This window comes from Marmota monax, unplaced genomic scaffold, assembly GCF_021218885.2.
Source record: "Marmota monax isolate L192 unplaced genomic scaffold, Marmota_monax_Labrador192_F-V1.1 WCK01_AAM20220418_F8-fsc00072, whole genome shotgun sequence".
In the NCBI taxonomy this organism is placed as follows: Eukaryota; Metazoa; Chordata; class Mammalia; order Rodentia; family Sciuridae; genus Marmota; species Marmota monax.
In genome coordinates, this window is record NW_026692356.1 from 3,714,499 (window position 1) to 3,734,012 (window position 19,514).

Consider the following 19,514-nt stretch of genomic DNA (forward strand, 5'->3'; position numbering starts at 1 on the left):
CCAAAAATTCAAATACGAGTAGATCAACTCAAATCACTTAATGACTTTCAAAAGTTATTAGGAGACATAAATTGGATAAGGCCTTATTTAGGTATACCAACAGGAGAGTTGGGACCTTTATTTGATATCCTAAAAGGTCCATCAGATCCAAATTCACCCCGAATGTTAACGCCTGAAGCAAGAAAGGCATTAAAAATCATTGAAACATATATGGAAAATATGCATTTGGATAGAATTGATATAAGTTTGCCTTTATTATTTATTGTACTACCAACAAAAAATATTCCTACAGGAGTATTTTGGCAAGAAGGTCCATTATTATGGATACATTTATCTTATTCTCCTAACACTATTCTTACTAGGTATCCTGAGGCTGTAGGACAATTAATACTCAAAGGAATAAAAGCAGCAAAGGGAGTGTTTGGGATTTCTCCCAATAAAACTATTACTCCGTATACTATGAATCAAATTGATGAGTTAGCTAATGAGTTAAATACTTGGGCAATAATCATGTGCAAATCTAATGTTTCATTTGATAACCACTTACCATCTAATCCTTTATTGTCTTTTTGGTCATTGCATCCTGTAATTTTTCCAAAAATGACAAGAAAAACACCTATCATGAATGCTCCAAATATATTCACTGATGGGTCAAATAATGGTACAGCAGCAGTAGTTACCCCTGATCAAACTTTTACATTTTTAGTACCCAAACAATCAGCTCAAAAGGTAGAGCTTAATGCAGTTTTACAAGCTTTTGTGATGTTTAAAGATTCTGTATTTAATTTATTTTCTGATAGTCAGTATGTAGTTAATGCTATAGTATCTCTTGAAGATGCTGGTAGGATTTCCCCTTCTTCTACTGTTTTCTCTTTGCTTTCCACTATACAAAGTCTAATCTGGGACAGAAAAGATCCATTCTTTATAGGACATATCAGGGCACATACAGGATTGCCTGGAGCCCTTAGTTTGGGCAATGATTTAGCAGATAAAACTACACATGACATACATATTTTCTCTACACTAGAAGAAGCTATAAATTTTCATAAAAAGTTCCATGTCAATGCTAATACTTTACAAAAGCGTTTTAAAATAACTAAGGAACAAGCTAGACAAATAATAAAACAATGTCAAAATTGTGTGACCTTTTTACCCCAAGTTAATCTTGGAGTCAATCCTAGAGGATTGATACCTAACCATATTTGGCAGATGGACGTCACACACTTGCCAGAATTTGGAAAATTAAAATATTTGCATGTTACAGTTGATACTTCTTCTGGATTTTTGATGGGCTCCCTTCATGCCGGAGAAAAAAACTAAAGATGTTATAGCTCATTGCTTACAAAATTTTGCCACTGTGGGTGTTCCAAAACAGTTAAAAACAGATAATGCCCCTGGTTATACTTCTACCTCTTTTAAACAATTTTGCTCAACATTTGGCATTACTCATATAACAGGAATCCCATACAATCCACAGGGACAAGGCATAGTTGAAAGAGCTCATCAAACTATTAAAATGTACTTATTAAAGCAAAAAGAAGGAATTGGGAAGGGGTATATATTCCCCAAAGATAAACTTAAAATAACCCTTTTTACTCTAAACTTTTTAAATTTGGATTCATCAGGACTTAGTGCTGCGGAAAGGCATATGTGTCCAAAAAATGTGCATAAGCCCAAGGTACTTTGGAAGGATATTCTAACAGGACAATGGAAAGGTCCTGACCCAGTAATTGTCTGGAGTCGAGGGTCTGTTTGTGTGTTTCCACAGGGAGAACAGCAGCCAATTTGGATTCCAGAGAGATTAACCAAGATCCTGACCCAGTGATTGTCTGGAGTCGGGGGTCTGTTTATGTGTTTCCACAGGGAGAACAGCAGCCGATTTGGGTTCCAGAAAGATTAACTAAAGCGATTTCTACAGACCAAAAAGAAGATGATTTGGCTCAAATCCATAACAACTGATATCCAAAACTCCAGTTTGGCTATTCTTACATCTGCAACAGAACCAGGATGCTTTTTTCAATATCTATTTTATTATTGCCCTTTGCCATATCATGAAGTTCTATTTTGTTTTTTGAGCTCATACAGACCTAGGTTAATGTTTTGCTGATCAGTTCTATTTTTTGACTATAGAGTTTTTAAACATTGCAATGGAGATTTCACCTGTAAAAAGTTATAAGGCCTTTACTATAATGTTATGTGTTGTATGTATTATATTATGTGTGCACACTTGTGTTTTGTGTTATATGTTTGAATGTACGTATGTCCATATATCATATATGATGAGCGCTCATGATAAAATGGATCCAAATTTTTTTTTTCACGTGATTTATATGGTTTAATTTAAATTGGGTAAACAACTGTTGAGGATTGTTTTAATATGTAAACAAAAAAGAAGGTTAACAGATCTGTTTGTTTACTTTCACCTTTCCTTTTCATTATATTTAATAATTCTCTTAAAGATAATGTAAATTGTTAAGAAAATTGTTTTCTTTTAGTGCCTTCTGTAATGTTACATAATTTTTTCTTTAGCGATTATTGCCAGAATTCCTATCTTCATCCCAGTGCCGGTGAAGACAATGTAAATTGTTAAGAAAATTGTTTTCTTTTAGTGCCTTCTGGAATGTTACATAATTTTTTCTTTAGCCATTATTGCCAGAATTCCTATCTTCATCCCAGTGCCGGTGAAGACAATGTAAATTGTTAAGAAAATTGTTTTCTTTTAGTGCCTTCTGTAATGTTACATAATTTTTTCTTTAGCCATTATTGCCAGAATTCCTATCTTCATCCCAGTGCCGGTGAAGACAATGTAAATTGTTAAGAAAATTGTTTTCTTTTAGTGCCTTCTGTAATGTTACATAGTTTTTTCTTTAGCCATTATTGCCAGAATTCCTATCTTCATCCCAGTGCTGGTGAAGTCAAAGATAAAACCAATCTACAGCTTCTACAATAGCCATCACTGAACTGCTTGCAGAACTTGCCTGGACACATTGTGAGCTCACCTGTATGCATTGTGAACTATCTGTTGGTGCAGTGACTTGTGGTAGTGTTGGGGTATTTTTGCTGATGTCATTGGTGGTACAATTTTTCCAAAAGGAGCAGTCAGTTGGCTTGGTGTATCTTCCTCCCTTCTGCTTGTCATGATCCTCCAGCTAAAATTTGGGGGCCAACAGAGGTGAGGCAAAGAACCTCACCCCCCCCCCCCCCCCCGCTGGTACAAAGACCTCTCCACAGGTGTGGCTGTATACTGGACCAGTAGTCAGTGACGGGTAAGATCCAATTGCAATGGTATTGGACAACCTAAGGCAGGCACGGTCCCTAAGCCACATGCTTGTTGTTGAAACAGAGAGGGGGAGATGTTGAGAGCCACAGCCGAAGGGGCCCCAGCAAACTTCCAGCTGCCAGCAACCAGCTGCCAGCTGATGATTGGCTCACAGCGGCCCCAGCAACATCTAGCTGATTGGCTCCTCTGCGGTGATGCTCATTGGGCTGTTTCCCTGCCCTTTCAGACCATGGAGCTGCTCATTGGGGGACTTTTTTGGCTCCGCCCACGTGACCCAGCCAATCGGCCTCAAGAGCAGGAGGATTGTGGGAGGTGGAGAGAAGCTTGTGTGGGAGAGAGAGGCTTGTGGAAAGCCGGTGGTGGCAGTTGAGGCTCTGAGGGTTTTTCCTGAGAGGCTGTTTTGTTTGGCGTGTGTGGTTCTAAAAATAAAGTTAGTTTCTTTTGACAAGTGGCTCCTGATTGTGCCCAGCCAGACTGCGGCAACCAAGGGTCTTCTTTTTGTTCTTATGATTTTCTCCCCTCTATTGTGAAACTGCTTTGTATGAAACTCTGAGGTTCTATTAATTTAGCAGGTATCTACCATCCAAGGGAACAAAGGATCTGCACGCATGGGTCTCCTAGAGTGGCCGCACCTTTGACTGGATTGCTAGCACAGCTTCGATGACACAACTACAATGTGAAAGTTTAATAGTTCTTAGTACTTACAGACTAGCAGAAGATAGGTAAAGGTACACAGCACAGAGGTCAGGGACAGAGAAGGGGACTCAGGGGTCAATGTCTTTATTAGGTCCAGGGTGTTATCCAAATTGATTTCCAGCATCGAGCTTTAATTGGTGTGTTGAAAGTAAGCAGATCATGTTCCAGAAGTGGTCACTTTAAGTTCTCAGGCAAGGTCTGAAGGGTTCCTTTAAAGGAAGTAGCGGGAAAAGAGGGATCTAGACTGCTGGAGGGTAAGATGCCTTTAAATTTTTCTCTCTGGACAGGATCTGAAGCCATCCTGGTGGGGTGTGTTTTTGGAAATGGTGTTAAGGGTGACCGAGCATTGCCTCTGGTGTGCAAAAAGTTAAACTTAGGATGCCAAGACAACATGAATTATAAGCACTCACTACAAAAATATATCATAACTGGGGCTGGGGTGTAGCTCAACACTTTCCTAGTATGAACATGATGGCTCAATCTCTAGCACTTAAATAAAATAAAAAGTTATGTAATATTATATATAATATTATAATATCTTATATATAATATATATGTAAGAACATATATACACATACATAGTATAATAATTACCATTGTATTATTTATCTGTTGCTGGGTAGCAAAATATCCCCTAATTTAGTACCTTGAAACAACAAATATGCATTATTTCTCAGTTTATGTTGGTCAGTAAACTACACAGGTTAGCTTAGGGTTTCTGGCTCAGTCTCCCAGGAGGATGGAATCACTATTGAGATTTCAATTCACTTTAAGATTCAACTGGGAGATAATTGGTCTCCACATTCACTCACATGGCTACTGGCAGGCCTGGGTTCCTGGTTGGCTGTTGGCCGGAAGAGTCCTTCAGTTCCTTGACAATGTGGGCCACACCAAAGGGCACTCAACATGGCAGCCTGCTTTCCAAGATTAAGCCATAATCTGATCATTGGTACTAACATCCCATCACCTCTGTGGCATCAGAGAGAAATTAGTACAAAATCCAGCCTTCATTCAAGATGAGAGGACAGGAGGGCATGAACACCAGGAGACAGGCACTGGGTGGTTGAGGGCTGCCTCCCACCCCTTGCGCCAAGTATTGAGTGCGTGAAGGGTGCAATGGGCTTATCCTGTTGACTTGCTTTCATGTACTCACTCACATTTACTCTTCCGCCAGCTGCCCCCACACTCTGCCCTGCCCTGCCTTGCCCTTTTTCTTCCTTTCCTTCTACTTCTACTGACTCCCTCATCTGTTGTTTTCTTCTTCTAAATTCTGGTTTGCCATCTGTGCTCATTCTCTCAGAAGATACATGTCATGACTAAGACTCCGCAAATTTAGCCCTCTCACTTGTGCTCTCTGAAATCACTAATTAATTCACTCATACTTTCCTTTCCCCTTTCGAAATTCCTACAGCACATACAAGGCAATGCCATTCTACTTAACTTTTTTTCCTCTTACCTCTCGTCTCCCAAAGAATAAAATCTTCATGAGTAAAGATGTTTTTAACTATATGCAGGTATATTGGGTGCTCTACAAGAGTACTTCTGATTCTAGCATTCTGGAACTCAAGTGACTCATATCCCCTACTGAACAGGGTGGTAGTGATCACACAGTAGAAACACAACTGTTTTTCTTTATTTAGAGTCAATCAATCATAACTTCATCTGATAGGAAGTACCAGGCATTATTTAATAATTATTGACTACCTACTACATAAAAGCACTATGTTAAGTGCTTCAGGATGCAGCTGCGAAGAAGCTACAATGTTCCTATCTTCAGGAGCATTCAGTCTCTGTGGGTACACAGAAGTTAAATAATTGCACAATAATGAATTATAATTCTTTTTTTTTTTTTTTTGAAAGGGGGGGGAGAGAGAGAGAGAGAGAGAGAGAGAGAGAGAGAGAGAGAGAGAGAGAGAGTTTTTTAATATCTATTTTTTAATTCTCGGCGGACACAACATCTTTGTTTGTATGTGGTGCTGAGGATCGAACCCGGGCCGCATGCATGCCAGGCGAGCGCGCTACCGCTTGAGCCACATCCCCAGCCCCATGAATTATAATTCTAACAGTGCCATGAAGCTAGGCAAGTGCTCTTGTGAATTAACAGTGCAGGATGAAACCAGATAAATAGGGGAACAGACTACCTAGTCTGTGAGATTATATAAACTGAAACTTAAAAATGAAGAAAGTAGGAGTTAGAGAAGCAAAAAGAGCTAAGGATTAATACCTCACTGGCAAAATCAAGTTCTAACTAGTTCCTCATGTTTTCCCATTGACTAGTGAAGGAGGAAGAAGTATAAAACTACCACTTTTTTTTTAAAGCATCTTCTGTCAGTTTTCATTTTGTCTGCTTTAACATTATTTTATCAGTTATAACTATCATGCCAATATATTGTCTTTAAACATTATTGTGGATGTTGTTCCTTTGGAAAATGTCCTTCAGACAAGTGACCCATTCCCTTGCCTCCTTCCTTGCTTTGCTTCTGGAGAGCCTGAATAGAAGCCATTGAATGCAATGGGAACTGTGCATGAGGAATGAACTTGGAAAGCAAAATTCATTTTGGATATTAAGCTACATGTGATGTAGCAGATATATCATTTGGGTGGTTGAACACACCTTTCTGGAGTTCAGAGGAATGGCAGGGATTAGAGAAGTGAATTTTGACACTTTTCAATGTGTAGATGTCATTGAGGTTCTAGATATGAATGAGACTCTTCTTTCATTTGTGCTATCAGAGGTATTGATATCCTACAACTTAAAATGCTGAACAATTTAAAAGCTTAAAAGCTGGGATGAGAAGAAATTCCAAAAAAGGAGAATAAGAAGTAGCTATAGAATTTCTGAAAAAAAATGGAGCTTTTGCAGAGAAAATATCCAGGTTCAAATTCTAGTTTTGCCAGTTACAGGATATGTGACCTTGGATCACCTCTTAGTTTTCAGCTGTAAAATGGAAATAATCATGCCTAACTTAGAGAAAGCTAGCATAGGATTGTGGCTAGGTAACTTCTAATCTAAATGACCTGATTCTTAATTTTGGTTTTGCCACTCATTAGCTAGGACCTTTAACAGATTTCCCAACTTCTCTACTCATTTTTCTCATCAGTAAAATGGGCTTAATAATCATTATCTTCAAAACAGGTTTAATGTGAAGATTAAATAATAATGCACATTAAAAGTATAGAATTGTCTTACACATAGTAAATAAACAATGCTAACTATTATTATAGGGCTGTTTTAAAATGAAGAGAGAATGTATAGAACTTGCCACAGAGTACCCAAAAGATAATAGCTATCGTTATTAGCTTACTATTATTATTTTTTAACTCTTTCTTTTTAATATTTATTTTTTAGGTGTAGATGGACACAACGCAATGCCTTTATTTTTATGTGGTGCTGATGATAGAACCCGGGTTCCGCCTATGCTAGGTGAGCGAGCACTCTACCGTTGAGCCACAACCCCAGCCCCAGCTTATTATTATTATTAAACTGATAATGATTGTTGAATGTTACAAAGTGACATCTGTGGTGATTGGATGAAAGCTAGAAAATATAATTAGAATCTAATATCTTTCACAATTAAGGCAATACTTCATAAACTTTATTTGAAAATCTGACATACCAAAAGATTCCCATTAGTCTGGGGTCCATAAGTAACTACTTTTAATTAGAAACCTGTTTGGTTGATCTTGTTTCGTATTTACATTTTATGTCTTTTTCTCATATAATAGACGATGTGAATAAACTCAGTTTGATGACTTCTGAAAAAAAAAAAAGTGACATCTGTTTGGATGAGTCTGTCATTAAATAGGAACCAATGCAATGTTCCTTCCTACAGCTTCCAGGGGAAAGTGAGGCAAGTTTAATGTTATTGTGTCTGTGGTGTAGTACCTTTCAGAAGAAACAAGTTAGAAATGACATCTACTTCTTTCACTTACCTTTGGCAACTGACAAGAGTAAAGCCACTGCAAAAGACTCTGTATTATAACTTTTTTCTATCTCTATTTATCAATGTGACATTATCATTCTGAATAATGAAGACAACTAATTTTGTACATGGATTCTTTTTTTTTTTAATTTTTAAATTTATTTTTTTAGTTTTCGGTGGACACAACATCTTTTTTTTTAAGAGAGAGAGAGAGAGAGAGAGAGAGAGAGAGAGAGAGAATTTTTTAATATTTATTTTTTAGTTTTCGGCGGACACAACATCTTTTGTTTTTTTTTGTATGTAGTGCTGAGGATTGAACCCAGGCCGCACGCATGCCAGGTGAGCGCGCTACCGCTTGAGCCACATCCCCAGCCCTGTACATGGATTCTGAAACATTTGGAAGCAGTGGTAAATGTCTGAAAATCAGAAAGTTTGAAATTCTGAAATGTAACCTCTATTCATTTTTAAAATGAGGCATCAGATGACAGAGGGTTTACGATGACTAGCTCCGTTCTTCCGTGTTGCCTGTGCTGTGGCTCTAAGACTCGACAGTAGGTCTTTGCTCCCCAGCTTCACCTTTTCTTTGCATTAGCATGGGTCTGGATTTGGCAATACACTGGTCTCACCCAGGCAGTCATTCTTTTTTTAACATTTTTTTCCTTTTGCAATGTTGGGGACTGAAATGCAGGACCTTCAGCACACTAGGTAAGCACTCTACCATAAAGCTACGCCCCCAAACCCAAGCAGATATTCTTGTTTTATCATATGCATTGGTCTTGGTAGAAGTAGATTATATAATCAGGCCTCTTCTTAGTCCTCATTATATCCACAGGGATGTATGCATTGTAATGTGTGTGGTACTCGGTCATATCAGGTGGGGAAAATCCTAGAACAGAGAAGGCAGGAAGTATTACATAAGAGCATGAACTTTGGCATCATAGAGACCTGAACTGAGATTCTATTCAGTAGCTGTTTGATCTTGAACACAATATTTAACTGTGCTGTCTTAGTTTTGTCCCTCTGTAAAAACAGAATTAGCACCAACAATACAATTATTGGGTGGATTAATGCTTGACATACACTAAGATATTTCCATTCAACACTCATTAAAAAGTTGAATTAGCTTTAAAACAGGTCTGGAGTCCTATATTTGGTTTGTTAAGAGTTGATATATTGGGGCTGGGGATGTGGCTCAAGCTGTAGTGTGCTCCCCCGGCATGCATGCGGCCGGGGTTCGATCCTCAGCACCACATACAAAGATGTTGTGTTCGCCGAAAAACTGAAAAATAAATATTAAAAAAAAATTCTCTCTCTCTTAAAAAAAAAAAAAGAGTTGATATATTGCTTGGTAAATAAATATGAAACTCCAGGCTATGATTTCCTCTTATACATGTCTGCTTAAGTATCTTTACCAAGAAAGCATTCATTCACTTATTAATCCATCAATATTTTATTAAGTGCCCTTTGGCCCTAGGACACAAAGGTCAATGAAATACAAATCATAGCCTGGAGGAGTTTATAGTTAAAAAAAAAACAAAACTTCATTTATAATAAATACACTTTGTGAGGAGATTTATTTCAGGAATGCAAGCAAGGCTAAGTTTTAAGAAATCTACTCATTATATTAATTAAAAAGCTTACAGTTTTATGGGCAAAACACAAATTATTCTAATGAAGCATAACAAAAGTTATAATATGGTTGATGACAGGCTTTTATGGGGACCTCATTTGATATGTGGAATGGTGGTGATAAAAAATGACTTCCTCTAGTAAATAATCCCTAACCTAACTGGTCTGGAAATGGTCATGGGAGAAAGCACATTCTTGGCAGTCATGATATGCACACATGAAGCCCAGTACATGCAGGCTATCTGTTATGGTTGGAATTTAGACATGCAGGGAAATAGCAGGGAATGAGACTATATGTATAGAAAAGAGCCCATGGATAAGAACTTTTGTGCTAAGAATTGAGTAGTACCCTCTAAGCCAGTGGCTCCAAAAGGGCTTGGCAGAAAGGGAAACTCAATGGCTGGGGCTGTAGCTCAGTGGCAGAGCACTTGCCTAGCATGTGTGAGGCACTGGGTTCAATCCTTAGCACCACGTAAAAATGAAACAAATAAAGGCATGCTGTCCATCAAACAACTACAAAAAAATAAAAAAAGTAAAAAAGGGAAGCTTAAGATGATCCAGTTAGGCAAAAGTATTAGAACTTCTGTTTTACTTATTGTTATCTTTTCTATTTTGGGATATTATAAGGTAAACATTTGTATAGTACTATATATACACACATCATTTTTTTTTATTAGTTACACATGACATTACAATGATCTTGGCAATTCATACATTTGAATCAATTGGGGTATAATTTCTCATTTTTCTGATTGTACAGATTGCAGAATCACATTGGTCATACAGTCACCTATATACATTCAGCAATCATAATTTCTAATCTATTCTGCTGCCCTTCCTATCTCCCCTTCCCCTCCCCACCTCTCCCATTACTTCTCTCTATCCAATCTAATGTGACACACTTTTTTTTCTTTTTCGCCTCACAACATCATACATGTATTCTGTATAACAATGAGGGTTTCCTTCCATCTTCCGTGCAACTCCCCTTCTTCCTCCTTTTCCCTCCCACCTCTCTTCCCTATTTAGTGGTAATCTTCTTCTCATGCTCTTCCTCCCTATTACACACATCATTTCTATCTGAACATACAACATAGGTTGGAAGTGCATGCCTTCCTCCCATTCCCCTACAGGGATATGAGAGTAAAGAAGTCTGGAGATCATTGCCATAGAAGAGTTGTTAGCAAGGAAGTGAAACAATCTGATTTGTGTTCCAAACAATACTCTCTAAGGTGAGTAGGGGCAAGATTAGATGCAACAGGGAGAGAAATCAAGAGATGGTTGGCAATAGCAGAAGTGAGTTGACATGGGCTGAACTAAGGTTGCAGCAGTAGATAAAAAGGAGGACCTGGTCAAGGTCCTTTTAAGACATATTGACAGCATATGGACAAGGGATGAGGAGTGGGAACTCTGGCTTCAATAACTAAAAGAGTATAAAAAGGGCCCTCAAGTAGACGAATGGATAAAAAATGTGGCATATATACACAATGGAATATTACTCATCAATAAAAGAAAATAAAATCATGGTATTTGCAGGTAAATGGACAGAGTTAAAGAATATAATGGTAAGTGAAGTTAGCCAATCCCCCAAAAACAAATGCCAAATGTTTTCTCTGATAAAAGGAGGCTGATTCATAGTGGGGTAGGGAGGGGGAGCATGGGAGGAATAGACAAACTCTAGATAGGGCAAAGAGGTGGGAAGGGAAGGGAGGGGGTATGGGGTTAGAAATGATGGTGGAATGAGATGGACATCATTATCCAAAGTACATGTATGAAGACACGAATGGTGTGAATATACTTGTGTACAACCAGAGATATGAAAAATTGTGCTCTATATGTGTAATATGAATTGTAATGCATTCTATTGTCATATATAACAAATTAGAATGAATATATATATATATATATATATATATATACATATATATATATATATATAAAAAGGTAGGGGTGGGGGATGAGTGTTAAGTTCAATTTTGGATTTTAGGTCTGAAGTATATATTGAATTTTATACTTTTCATTACAGATGTCCCAGAGCAGGGACTCAGAAACACAGGAGGAAATTCAATAATAAAGACCAATTAGATGGCAGAGTTAGCTTGTCACTACTTCCCCCAAAGAATACTGAGACTAGTTATTCTGTTGGGCAAAAAGTGAAACCAAAAATGAGAACTGATGATTTTATTTGCAAACCTCTGTCAATATCCATTACAATAAATGAGAAACCCCCTAACTTTCTTTTCAATCTTCATTTTTGAAGTTCATTGTCTTGGCACAGATTCCTAATATTTGGATTAAAATGTCTCGTAGTTGCCCTACACAACTTAGCAAAACCCTATGCAACTAAGCAAGACCCCGTCTCTAATGAAGTACAAAAAAAAAAAAAAAAAAAAAAAGGAGGGGCCCTGGGTTCAATTCCTGGTACCAAAAACAAAACAACAACAACAAAAAAAAAACAACTCACAGCTACTGCAGCCCCTCAGGATCAAGCGCATTCTCCTCTCCTAGTGTATGTTAATTGACTAAGGTTTAGGGCTACTTCCTAAATTCTTTGCAACTTTCACTACTGTCACCCACTACTCCCATCCACACTCTCACACGTTCCTCATTTCCCTTTTCTTCCTTCCTCACCCAGTTTAGATTCTATGGTTTTTCATTCTAATCATTCTCTGGCAAACACCTCAATTCCCTTATTGCCTCCCCCCCACCCCAGGTTTTCCTTAAGTACTGGGGATTGAACCCACAGGCACTCCAGCCCAGTTCTTTATTCTTATTACTTATTTTTTATTTTGAGGCAGGGTCTTGCTGAGTTGTAGAGGCTAGCCTCAAATTTACCATCCTCCTGTCTTGGCCTTCAGAACTGCTGGCATTACAGACTTGTGTCATCTTACTCTTCTCTCTCATGGAAAAACCCTCAAAACCCTTTTGGAGAAACAGATTCATGCAAACTGGATGTTTTACTTCAAATTCATGATCACAAAACTCAAATAGCTTCTCAGAAGGGATCTCACTTCTCTTCAAAGTGTCTCATGTTTTCTCCTCTCTTTTCAAACCTTCTCCATTCTCTCCCTCACCTCCTAGCTAATGACTGTGCCTCGAATTTCACCAAAAAATAGGAGTGATCATGAAAGATATCCTTTCTAGACCCTCTCCTAATTTAAAAACCAGATTGTATACATGCCCATCATCACTGTCTTAATACAATGTAGAAATGTCCCTGCCTCTACCAATGGCATTCTTTCCGCTTGTACTTAAAATTCCATACCTTCTTGCCACCACAAGGACTTTGCTACTATAGTGGTCTTTTTGCTGTCTCCTACATCATCAATATTTCCCTCTCCATTGAATCATTACCATTAGAAAACATTTTCTACAATACATCTCATATAAAAGATAAAAAATCAAAATCCTAAAAGAAAAAAAAAAGTCCACCCTCACCTCACATTCTTCTACAGTTGTATTTTTCTGCTGCTCTTCTTGATACAATTTCTGAAATATCTTTTTCCATCTCCAACTCAAGTCTTCAGCTACTCCAACCTGGCCCTACTTCAATGACCTGCATTTTATAAGGTCACTGTTGGTCCCTATGGTGTTAATTTTCCTTGGCTTCTGAACTATCACACTCTCCTGGTTTTCCTTTTCCTCATTCACTCTCTTGTTTAGAGACCTGACTTCTCTATATTTAGAAGGTTCTCAGGGTTTAGTCCTTGTCCTTTTCTTGATATATTTTCTTTGGTGATCTTACCTATTCTTAATGCTGTAGATGCAAATGGGCCCCAACTTCCTATGCTTCAACATGTCATTTTTTGACTTTACAATGCCATGAATAGAACTGTCAATAGAAACATGTTTCTAATTTTGATCTTTTCCCTGGGCTGCAAAACACAATGTAGTAGTACTGCTGGGCCATGGCAGCTAAATTAGTCACCTGGTAAGAAGGGGGAACACTAGTAGTGTACTTTGTTGCTGTGTTAGGATGTTTGATAGGTTAAATATATTGAATACACTTTTTTACTTATATTCAATTTACAATATGTTTATAAGGCTCTACCTCCATCATATGTCAAGGATCATCTGCATTACTTATGTTGATGATGCTCTTAATTTTCATCTGTCGGACAAAGCTCCCCCATACTCCAGCAGTCCATTTGATATCTCTAGTTGAATAACAAGACCTTCTTGTGAATATGTTTTTTGCAGTAGAGGGGATCTAACCCAGGCCTTGCAGAGTAGCATTGTACTAGTGACTTACATCTTCAGCCCCCTCTTCTTCTCTTTTGATTCCTCCATTCACATAATTTGTTTTTAACATCTAATGAAAGGCAAAGGTTAACTTGATTTAGGATGAGGACTTAATTTACTAATAGTGAAGTAAACCCACTTAAAGTAGTTACACAAAATAAGGAAACTTTGAAGAGAATTTTGGGTGGCTGACACAGGTTTGGTGTTTTTGAACAGCTGTCTTAATCATTTATCCATGAAATATATTAGTGTTCATCTTTCTCTCTTTTGCGACCCTTGAAATGCGTGATCTAGTGATAACCCCCCCCCCCAAGCGCCAACACTCAGTTTGAGGGGGGTCATTTGCATGCTAAGAATAAATGGGGGCTGGAGATGTGGCTCAAGCGGTAGCGCGCTCGCCTGGCATGCGCGGGGCGCTGGGTTGGATCCTCAGCACCACATAAAATAAAGATGTTGTGTCCACCGAAAACTGAAAAATAAATATTAAAAAATATTCTCTCTCTCTGTCTCTCCCCGCTGTCTCTCCTCCTCTCTCTTAAAAAAAAAAAGAATAAATGGGACATAAAACAGTAAATAGAGGCAGAAACAAAGGCTGAATAAAAGGGAATCTAGACCTACCTCAAGTATTTGAGGTTGTGTAGCAGCTCATTTTCTGGGCTTGGTTATCCAGTGGGGCGCCCCATGTCAAGCAAGAATGAAGACTAGTTTTGTACCTTTGTTCCTTTGGCTTCCGACCAACCAAAGCCAACCGGTAACAACATCCAACCAAATTATGCTGACAAATCTTAAAAGTGTTTCAGATGCACAATTTCAGCAATCGAACAGGAAGTGTGTAGCGTGGAGCAGCTGATATCCATCTTAAAAAGTTGACTTTGGTTCGCATTCGGGAAACAAGACTAACCTTATTTTTTTAACGAGTGAGTTCGTTGTAATTTTTAAAATTCGCTTGCTAGAACACAAGGTACGTCAATTTTTTCTTCATTTTATGTTTTAGGTAGAACACCCGAAGCTGCTTCTGGAAATTCCCCTACGGGACTTTCGGAGTCATTTAGGGCACTCATCAATCTAGACCCATATTTTAGCAGTTTCTACCTTCTCCCCCTGCTCCAATTTCCTAAATCTTCAAACCTCTCCCCTTGAATTAGTCCAATCAAACTTTCCCTACTTGAACCTCCACCTTACGGTTCGCATCGGGACACCCCGATGAGAATCACGCGACCAAACTTGTCCTTAACAGCGCTCCGTAATTCTGCTATTCCACCGCTCCTCCTCGCCTCCAGTTAGCCTAGCCCCGCCTCATTCTCGCTACTCCCCGCCACCTGCGAAGTGCCTGCGCTTGCGCATCTCCAATTCAGGCGCTTTCCCTTTCCTGGCGACCAATCCACTTCCTGCCTCCGGTCCTTGGAACACTCCTCCCTTCTGCTGGGGCCCTGGCTGGAGGTGCAGGTATCGGCTGTCCTAACTACTGCCTGATTGAAAAATTCCCTTCGACTAGGCGATCTGAACTAACTCTTAAGGGAATAACGCCTTTTTGAGACCTTGATCCAGATATTCCAAACTAGGGCTAAGTGGAGGACTTCGACAAGCCCGAGAATGAATGATCTGGGATGTTTTCTATCCGGCCATAACGCAGACAGCTTCTTCCTTTCCACTTCCCTGCGCCCCGCCCCCACTCGCAGCCCGGCCGCGCTGGTGAGTGGCGGGCGGGAGGGCCGGCGGGCGGAGGGAGGAGGGGGAGCGGAGGGAAGGCGGGCCCTCGGCTGCGAGATAGGTGGGGGGAGGGGAGGGGAGAGCCCGAGTGCTGGAGTTGGTGCTGGGAAACCCGGGGCTAATGTTGACAACAGGCTCGAGGTGAGTCCCGGGGAACCTCCTTCCTCTCCGCTCCAACGATCGGGAGGGAGCGGGGCTAAGGGACACCGGCCTGGACTCCTACTTCCTGAGGGACCCAAGAGGCGACTCGGCACCCCAGCTCTCCGGGGGCGGCGAGCAGTAGAGGCACCGCGGGTCCGGCGTCGCCCTCCTCAGACCTCTTTCCCCGAGGTTCTCATCAACGCGGGAGCCCCGCGGCCCGGGCAGGCGTGAGGGGTGATGGAGGAGGTGCCTGTCCCTCACGCTTGGGCCGGGCCTCGGGGCTGGAGGCGGGGAGCTTGCTGTGGCGGGGCGAAGGTGTTTGGGGGCGTGGAGTAGAGCGAGGGGGAGGTTGGGGAAAGCTCTCTGGGAGTCGCGAGGGAAGCGGGGGCGAGGACGTGGGGAGGGTGCGTGTGGGAGGCTGTGGAGTAGCGAGACCTGCCGGGGAGTCTGCGGTGGTGAGGGAGTGTGGGGCGCGAAGCTTGGGTCGGGGCGAGGATGGCACGCGAAGGTGACTGGTTCTCGGTAGGAAGGGGAGTTGTGGCGGGGAAGCGCGTTAGGTGTAGTGAGCCAGAGCGGGGATCCGTGGGAGAGGCGTGTGGAGGGGAAGGGACTTGGGGTGTACTTGGGGCTGGTGGCCATGAGCTGCTTCGTTGACTTCCTTTTAATCGCAGGCCGGTTGATTTCCTCGCCTCGCCTTCACTCCAGGGCTCCAGTTCTCTCTGGCTAGTATTGTGGGACTAAGGAAATGATCTCAGGGTGTTGGGTCTCCAGGTTGGCAGAGTCCCCTGCCAGGTTTAGGGGTACACCGGACCTTTGGAGGTTTATAGTGACCGGACCTTTAACTATTATTCTTAAAGAACCTGTACAAGTGATGCATCCAACCAAGTAAAACTGTTACTCATAGTTTTTAGGTTTTCATAAAAATTGGACGAATCATCAGGAAAACCGTTTTTGAACTCTGGTGAAATTCTAAAGATTTTTAATGTCACTTGATGTATTAGGACTTTTTTTTTTTTTTTTTTAAAGAATAAAATCAAAGATTGGGAGATACCACATCTGTGCTCTTCTGCCCTTAGAACACTTTGAATAACACAGAATTAAAAGGTAAAACAGTATTTTCTCACTCAAGTATTTTCAGACCAGTCTGATTGTGATTTCATACATAGTCCATATGTACTTTACAAAAGAATATCTTTAAAAGGGAAACACCACTTTTCTCTGCCCCCTCTCTCCCAGTACACTCCATTGGTATCTGTTTTATCAGTAAAGTAGTTTTACTGTCTTTTGGAAGTTCAGGGTATATTTAGAAAACCAAATAAAATATACAGCCAGTGCCCGGCACTATTTTGGGAGCTAGGAAGGTGGTTTTGAAGTATGGTTTCCTTTTAAGGGCTGTCTGAATATAGTTGTATTCAGTAAAATAATTTGTGAGAGCAGATCATTAATCATTTTGATTGAAAGATCATTAATTTTTATCTTGATTTTTAAGATAGAATCTATCTAAAGTTCTAGTTTTTAATGAGAAAAACTTTTGGAAACACTTGATGAAGTAGAGCTTGAATTTATTAAAATAAATTTTAGAATTTTTAAAAATATAAGTTAATGCCCAGTTTAATTTTTTTAAGTTAACATAATGCAAATATGTACTGATTTGAATCATTTAAAAAAAAAAATCTTACGGGCAGCCAATATAATGGTAAAGAGCACTGGGCTGCCACTAAATCAGTTGTATATATTCTTGGGCAGATCTCACTGCTGCTGCCTCAATATAAAAATTAAGAATTGGAGTAATAAAATCCAGTAGTCATAAGTTGAAAAGTTTCTCATCTTTTGATGGACTTTTCTATGACCTGTGTGAAAGAGAATTGAAAATGGCCTCTTCATGTTAGCTGCTATACTAGAAATTTAATAACTTTTTAAGGTAAATAGCATTATCTCCATTTTATTGATGAATAATTGGAATTATTAGAAAAGTTGCCCAATTTCTATAGTTAGCAGTTTTCAGAGTTGAGATTCAAATTTAAAGTCTTGACTTTAAAGTGCATGCATGCTATTTTCAGAAGTTGCATTGCTGCCTGTACATAAACCTTTAGATTTTTTTTAATGTTGTTTAGTTATCAGTGGGTTTTTATTTATTTATATATGGTGCTGAGAATAGAGCCCAGTGCCTCACACGTGCTAGGCAAGTGCTCTAGCACTGAGCCACAACCCCAGCCCAAACCTTTAGATTTTTGTCATATTTTGTTCACTGAAATTTAGTTCCAAGTGTACTTTGGAAGTATGTTTTTAATATAAGAATGACGTAATTCAAAGGAGATGCCTGTACCAAGATTTAAGGGTCTTACAGAGAATCTATTCTATCATATTCTAGAGCAGGATATATCTTAATTTGTGAATGACTTCTAGAACTTGTACGTATTTAGAACTTATTGAATAAATGAATATTGTAGAGTCACAAAAATTTGTGACTCCATGGAGCTAATAAATGATTCTTTAAGAACTTGCCAGGTATCAAGGGAATTTCTTAATGTTTTAGAATAATTTCTGATTTAATTTTATCTCTTTAAATTAAGCATAAGTTATAAATTCTAATGCCATTTTTTAAAATTGAGAATTGTAGTTTCTTATAACCCCAGAATGTCACTTGTTGATGTTTCACATCAGAAAATACAAATTCTAGCCAGGCATGGTTGTACACACTTGTAATCCCTGAGACTCTGGAGGCTGAAGCAGGAGGATCCTAAGTTCGGTGAAGCCTTGGTAATTTAGACCCAGTCTCAAAAACAGCAGGTGGGTTGCTGATGTAGTAGAGGACCCCTAGGTTCAGTCACCAGTACTGTAAAAACAAAACAACAACAGTAAAACACAACCAAATTCTATGTAAACATTATTCTGTTTTGTTTTTGGACATAATCACTGTTATCCCTAAATAAAATTGTGTTATGACCTTAGACGTTATGTATATACTTTATACTTGTCTGGAGTCGGCCAGGAAGTTGAAAACATGTGAAATAACTGCCTAATCACTATCAAGGACTCTTCCTATGTTTAAGATTCATAATTCTATGATTTGTCATAGTCAGCATCTATGATCAAGTCTTCCATCTCACAATTTGGTACTCTCAGTGTTCTTAACTTTGGTTAAGAGTATGGGTTCAGATTCCAGCTCTGTCACCAGCTGTGAAGGCCTTGGTCAAGTTACTTGGTCAAGTCTCAGTTTACTAATTTATAAGGTAGGGAAAACAATAGCCATCTCATAAAGATTTTAGTATTAATTGAGGAAATATATATGTAATATGTTTAATATGATACCAATGAGTAGCTGTTAGTATTAAATTGTTTGAAAGTGCATTTTTTTAGGGTATGATATTTTCACGTTAAAGATGGGTATTTAATTGAAGATGTGTGAGAACGGATAATTACCCTTCCATTAGTAAATGCTAGTGTTGTCTTGACCATAAATAATAGTTACATGTTTTATTTTAGTAGTGATTGTTTAAACAGGAGTAACAGCTGTTATTTGTTCTGAATTCTACCAGTGGGGTTAATACGAGCTTTTGGGTCATGTCAAAATAATCATAGAACATGGAAATGCAGGAGAATAAGAAAGTAAAGGAGGAAAAAGAGAAGACTGAGAGAAGGTGCAGACTGTGGTCACTAAACTACTGTGTCTTACAAAAGTTACTTCTGCTGGCCTATGTTGTCTTTGATAAGACTTTTTTTGTTGTTGTTGGCAGAAGCAAATCCTCTTTATAAAATATTTATTACTGCAAGTCTTATTGCTGTAGTTTAAAGCCCTCATTTGAAATTATTTAAGAATGCTGTGTATATACTTTGGCAGAAATATTATTTTCTTGTATAAAATCTTCAGGTTATTTAAGAATTAAAACATGAAT

The 19,514-nt window shown here is 39.1% G+C and overlaps 1 protein-coding gene and 1 long non-coding RNA gene across 7 annotated transcripts in view; one reads left to right on the forward strand and one right to left on the reverse strand.

The window, feature by feature from the left end:
* Positions 1-8,103: 8,103 nt before the first annotated feature.
* On the reverse strand, positions 8,104-15,215 carry LOC124091314 (uncharacterized). Its single transcript, XR_006851323.2, has 2 exons — positions 14,386-15,215; positions 8,104-8,785 (listed from the first exon to the last, which is right to left on the reverse strand). It is a non-coding gene; the product is annotated as an uncharacterized LOC124091314 (long non-coding RNA).
* Positions 15,216-15,235: 20 nt separating this feature from the next.
* The window catches only part of Upf2 (UPF2 regulator of nonsense mediated mRNA decay), a 113,643-nt gene continuing 109,364 nt past the window's right edge, over positions 15,236-19,514 (forward strand). For 2 of the 6 annotated variants that reach the window (XM_046442323.2, XM_046442325.2), the window contains exon 1: positions 15,236-15,459. In XM_046442323.2, the coding sequence (XP_046298279.1) occupies positions 15,361-15,459 (99 nt within the window). In that variant the 5' untranslated portion in view covers positions 15,236-15,360. Of the gene's footprint in view, positions 15,460-15,516; positions 15,619-16,121; positions 16,141-16,644; positions 16,723-19,514 lie in introns of those variants that run through there. The other 4 variants (XM_046442329.2, XM_046442328.2, XM_046442327.1 and 1 more) reach the window with 4 other exon arrangements.